This window comes from Polistes canadensis, unplaced genomic scaffold, assembly GCF_001313835.1.
Source record: "Polistes canadensis isolate GaletaPanama2010 unplaced genomic scaffold, ASM131383v1 scaffold_160, whole genome shotgun sequence".
In the NCBI taxonomy this organism is placed as follows: Eukaryota; Metazoa; Arthropoda; class Insecta; order Hymenoptera; family Vespidae; genus Polistes; species Polistes canadensis.
Window position 1 is genome coordinate 169,000 of NW_014569707.1, and position 5,888 is coordinate 174,887.

Below are 5,888 nucleotides of genomic sequence, written 5' to 3' on the forward strand. Positions count from 1 at the left end.
TGAAATATGTGATAATTATGTTTATATTAATTTTATTTATGTTATATAAATTTCTTTTGAATTTTTTAATCTTAAATACGTCATTTACATGCATTACAAATGCATATTGTTTTCAATGAAATGTTGAACTTTAATAATTGCATTGGGAATATTATTTGCAAAGTTAAAAAAATTCGATAAATATAAAAAAATGAAAATGAATTAAATTTTTACATCGATTAAACAACAAATCACGAGATCAAGGTTTTACTACGACCTGCAATTTCGATTAAATGAAAAGAAAAATTTTATGTAATGTTAATAAAAATAAAAAATCATTTGCAAGGTTTACTTTTTGTATATAAAAATTACACTATAATATTTGTATCTTCAAAATTGCATTATAAAATTCTACACGAAACTCTTGTCACGTTGTATGATTTAACAAATATTTCTAATGTATGTGAATTGTTGTATAACATTTACAAAATTATATTAAAAATATTAAAATCATTTGAAAAAAAATAATTGTTAATAAAATTCATGGAATATGCGAAAGAAAAAAAATCATCACGAGTGCATAACGATAATAATAAATAATAAAAATCAATAAAAATAAAAATTATTGTTTGATTTTCGACACATACAGATATGGTCCAAACGTTGAAGGTACTACGCAAGAAAAACGTGGTCTAAGAATAATATGGGCAAATTTTTATGGTGAAATCTATAATCCGCTTTACGAAGAAACGGTTAAACGTATCAAATCTAAAGACAATAAAAGATATCTCTCACTTTCAAGTCAGACAGTTTTCGATATTGAAAATTACATGAAAAGAACATTACTTTCCGTTGAAATAATATTATTGGAAGCTAATACAAGAGCCGAGAAGCAAAACACGACTGCATTTCTTCACGTTGTAGGATTCGGTCTTGGTAAGTATTAATAAAAACAAAAAAATCAACACAATTATAATTATTATTTCGAAAAACCTTTATCACTCACGTGTATTTTATTATTTATTTATTTAATCATTTCTTTTACTTCTTCTTCCACTTTTTACTTTGTTCTGTTATAAAAGCTTTTTTTTATTGCTATTTCTAGAAACAATTAATTGTTTTTACCAAGGGTAGATTGTTAGCCTCACCCCTCAAATTTAAATTAAAATTTAATCAAATATTTTATCATTTTGTTATAAACTTAATCAAATATCATTAAAGTAAAGTTTTGATTTTTCAAATATATGATACTTAGAAACGCATAATAATTTCTACGTAGTCATACGTTACATGTAATACGAACTATGTGAAATAATTAATATCGACAAAATTAATATCCAACACCCCCCAGCCCACCCCACCCATTACTACTACTATGATCAAGTAAAATCAAGGTTGAATGCACATGAAATTAATTGAGATGTATTAGGTAAAATACATTTATCGATCCTAACAACGTCTGACTCCAAACTTACGTTAAATATATTATTTTCAATAATAATAATAATGTTGAATATTATTTAGAAATAAATTCAAAGAAGGAAACGTTTTTAAATAGAATAATATTTAAAAAATCATATAATATATCATTTTGAATTTTACATTATCCTGTATTACATTTACAGGTGTATGGAAAATAATACAGGATCAAGAAATTTATTTTTTAAAAACGTTTGAAATAGCAATCAGAAAAATGAACAAAAAATTGAAATTCGTAACGGATGTTATGTTCGCATACTTCAGAACCCAAAAATGTGGTAATACAGGAAACGGAGATTATCTCGGAGGTTTGTTAACAGATTCAATTATCTAACATTATTAATAATACAAGATTTTTCCAATTGAACTTTCTTACAGATATCAAGATACATTTTGCATTGAAAGAACCCCATAGTAAACTTTTACGATCTGCCGATTCGACCAAATTATTGATCGTAACTTATGCTTGGGATGGAAACGCATTACCAGGTTGTTGCTTTCTTTATTTCATTTGATTTTCATTCATTTTTTATATAATATATTGTAGAGAGTAAAACAAAAAAAGATTGATGCATTTATCGTGTCGAAATTTTACTTTGAAACTGCATAATGGGAATTGCTGTTTTTTTTTTTKTAAAATTTACTTTTAAAAATATTGATTAAAAAAAAAACAAAAAAAAAAAACGTGCACGAATTTTTGGTTCAATCTTAAAGCAAACCCTTATGCAAAAATATCAAATCGAAACTACGAGAAATGATATGAGAACAATGAAATCAAAATTCATTTCGTAGTAACCGATTATATCTTATCCCTAATTGCAGTTGACTTACAGGAAACGAATTTTGGAGCGGTAATTTAACGTCAAGCGGTGATCCTGCAGCAGCTTGCAGTACTCAAATTGCAGAATTACACAATCCTATGATCAATCCTAGAACTTGTGGTGCAAGTTTGCACGTGGCATCGGCCGAACACGGAATTTTGCACATATCCGATTACGCTAGACTTCATCTTACTTAGGTAAGAACAAGAGAAACATAAAAAAAAAAAAAAAAAGAAAAAGAAAAAAGTTAGGCATTCGTCCGAACTTTATTCGACAAAAATTTACACTTTCCAGCAGTTTGTTTCACACGGAAAGGAAATGGATTTGAAAAGTTTTATGCAGTTTCTTAACGTGCAAAATATATTTCTTACTATTCGAAGAAAATCAAAAAGAAACTTTTGAAATTTATTATATTTATGACAATTTATGCTTTAACTATTCTGATAAATGTGTTAGGGTTACGAAACAAAAGTTCGTTCGTTCGTTTATTGTATTGAAACAACACATTGATTATTTTAAAATGGCATAACGGATTGTTTTTTTTTTTTCTAAAATTTACTTTGAAAATAATAAATAATATAAAATAATAATAGGTGAATAATATGTGAAATAATAAATGAAATAATAAAAATTATAATAAGTGCATAATATATGAAATAATAAAAAATAATATTAGGTGAATAATATATGAAATACTAAATATAATAATAAAAACTGTACGAACAATTTTGGTTCAACCTAACTAACCCTATTGAAATTTTGAAGGAAAGGGCTGGCCCTACGGGCAGCAGCGGTCAACGAAGACCATCTCGATCACCGCGAAGTCAAAGAAGTCGGAGTGCAGATGTTGATTGTTTAAAAAAATATACCGAAAGAAGAATAGAAGGTAGAAGGCATACCGACGTGACCGATACCACCAAATTGGATACCTCAAGATGGATACCATTGGCGAAGAATATTTCACGTGGTCAGACGAGTTTTAAAAAAATTGCACAAGCACAAATTTCTACGAAAGATGAAGAAAAACGAGGATACGATAATCTTCCAATCAATTCGAAGAACAACGACTCGATAAAGTGGCAACAAACTTCATCACCTAAGATCAATCACAATGAAGAAGATCGTAAAACTAACAACGTACAAAATCAAAAGGAACTTGAAGATAAAAACAAATTTTATGGTAGACAAGTAGCAGCACGTAGTCGAAGTACCGACGTACCTACTTTTAAAAAAGACAAATTTACCGAGGAACGAAGACACACCGATTGCGGTGATATCAGATTTTCCTCAAGGTTGGTTTGTTTTTTTTATCGTTTTAATAATTAACAGTTTTAATATATATATATATTTTTCTATCTATATATACTTTATAAATGCAATATTTTTTTTCATGGGTTTATATAAATAATAATAGTTTTTTTATACGATGGTTTGTTTATCGACATTCGATATAGAAAAATTTTATCGATTCTTAATGATTATTTTTTTTATTTACCTATGATAATTTATTTATCGATTATTAAAAAATATACGATTTATTATACTACAATAAATTTCAGAAAATTTAATTTTTCAAAAATCGATATCAAATTGTAGAGATCTACGTTATCATTCGAGTCAGTTTGATCAGAGCCATCTATCGGTGGAATACATGAACTAACTTGAGCGCAAACCCCTTACGATAGGCAACATTTGTATCGACGCATCTGAGATTTTTATAAATTTTTATAACTTTTGATACCTGCTTTATTTAAACAAATTGTTCGAATAAAAGTTATTAGTAATAATTCAATTTAACGAAATATAAGTATAAATCATCGATGAGATACTTTATTACATCTAAAAAAAACACAATTACAAACAAACGTATAAATTCAATTTTGTAATTAAATCTTAGAATTTGTCAACGAGAGAAATGATACAATGAATAATTATTTTCTAGATGGATACCGCAAATAAATAGCGTTAGATTTCGCGGTGACGCGTCAACCTTTGCCAAATTCACGAATTCATACGAAATAACGAAAAATGCAGCAACTAGGTGGATAACATTCGCAAAAAATCCGTCACCATTTCCAACGCCTCGAATGAATTCCGATAAGAAAACGCAAATGGAAGATAATCCTTCGAAAAATAGTGAAGAAATTTCACAGAAAAAAAAAGAAGAAGATAACAAAACGATCGATGCAACCAAGTGGACACCGTTGAGAAAATTTGCATCACCCGTACCGTCCGAACGTAATAATTCCGAAAACGAGAAAGAACACGGTACAGTAATTAAAAAAAAAGCAAAAAAATAATCTTCGAATAAAAATAATCGAATTAAAACTTGTCCTTTAGATTCATCACCGGATGTTAATTTAAATCGTTCGAAAAACAACGAGCCAGTTGATGCCATAGACAAAGCTAACAAATTGACCCAACGAATGCGAGAATTGTACGATTTCAAAACTGAAAACGAATGGCCGAAGAGATTGAAAAGTCGACAATTCGAAGAAACGTGGATAAGTAAAAGTAGTAGCGAGGATGAAAGAAATCCACCAAGGGCTCGTAGAAATAGTCAAGATATGGAATTTAACGATAGGTCATCGAAAATCAAGGTAAATTATTTATATTTCGTATAATAAATATTAAACATTTAAAGTAAACAGTAAAATTATCTCCCGATTTTTTATATCATACAACGATACAATATTACAGTGAGTCAAAAATTCATGTGTTATATAAACTGCACGATGCATTTGTATTTTGTTTTTTCTACAAAATTTACTTTGGAAATATTAATAATTAAAAAACAAACTTCGGAACCTTTATAATATATTATTTATAATACAATTTATATCGAACCGAAGAAAAAAGAAAAATGTGTGTGATTTGTTTTGTTGTTCATAGGATACAAGATCGCAAATGCATCGAACAGATGAGTCCCAGGTATTTCACAGCGACACTGACGAAAGATCGAAGAAATTTATCGAAAGGCATAGCAATTCCGAGGACCTTGGATTGCGTGGTACTGCCGAAAAATTGCGAATACAAAATCGGCGCACGCATTCGGACGATTACGACGAAAAATGTCGAAGGAAGGGTAGTTGTTATCGATCGGATAGTAGGGAAGATTCCGGTAGAACGAGAATTGCTGAACAACAACGAATAATACAAAACGATAATAAAAGAAATTCTAACGCGAGCGGAAGATCGGATGAATCTCGTGCGAGTTACAGCACCGAACTTACCGAAATTCCCATTAAAAGAAATTCGAGAATTAGCGATGCGAGTTATGCTAGTATAATAAATAATCCAAGTGGTAAACGAGGTAGTTTAGAATGTAGATCAACTCAACGTATTCTTGATATGCCACCACGTAGAGCATTCAGTCAAGGTGAAGGAAGMCCTGCCACACCTGTACCTCCCATAGAAATGAACGCTGATCGTCCCAACGCTGTTAGGTTGATATCGGAATGTCAAAAACGGGACAGCACACGATATAAAGTTTATTTGACGTAAATAATATCAAATTTCGAAAATTTTCTATTATTATATTATAATAAATACATTTCGAGGAAATCAATCGAATTAAATGACACAAATAATATAATATATATATATATA

General features: G+C 29.2%; 1 protein-coding gene across 1 annotated transcript in view; it reads left to right on the forward strand.

Moving 5' to 3' along the window:
• LOC106788998 overlaps positions 1–4,708 on the forward strand; it is a gene marked incomplete in the record, with an annotated part of 47,295 nt that extends 42,587 nt beyond the window's left edge. Inside the window, 7 exon segments of the mRNA XM_014752773.1 lie at positions 629–915; positions 1,605–1,766; positions 1,837–1,947; positions 2,292–2,476; positions 3,045–3,571; positions 4,222–4,547; positions 4,620–4,708. Of these exon segments, the coding sequence (XP_014608259.1) occupies positions 629–915; positions 1,605–1,766; positions 1,837–1,947; positions 2,292–2,476 (745 nt within the window).
• Positions 4,709–5,888: the final 1,180 nt, after the last annotated feature.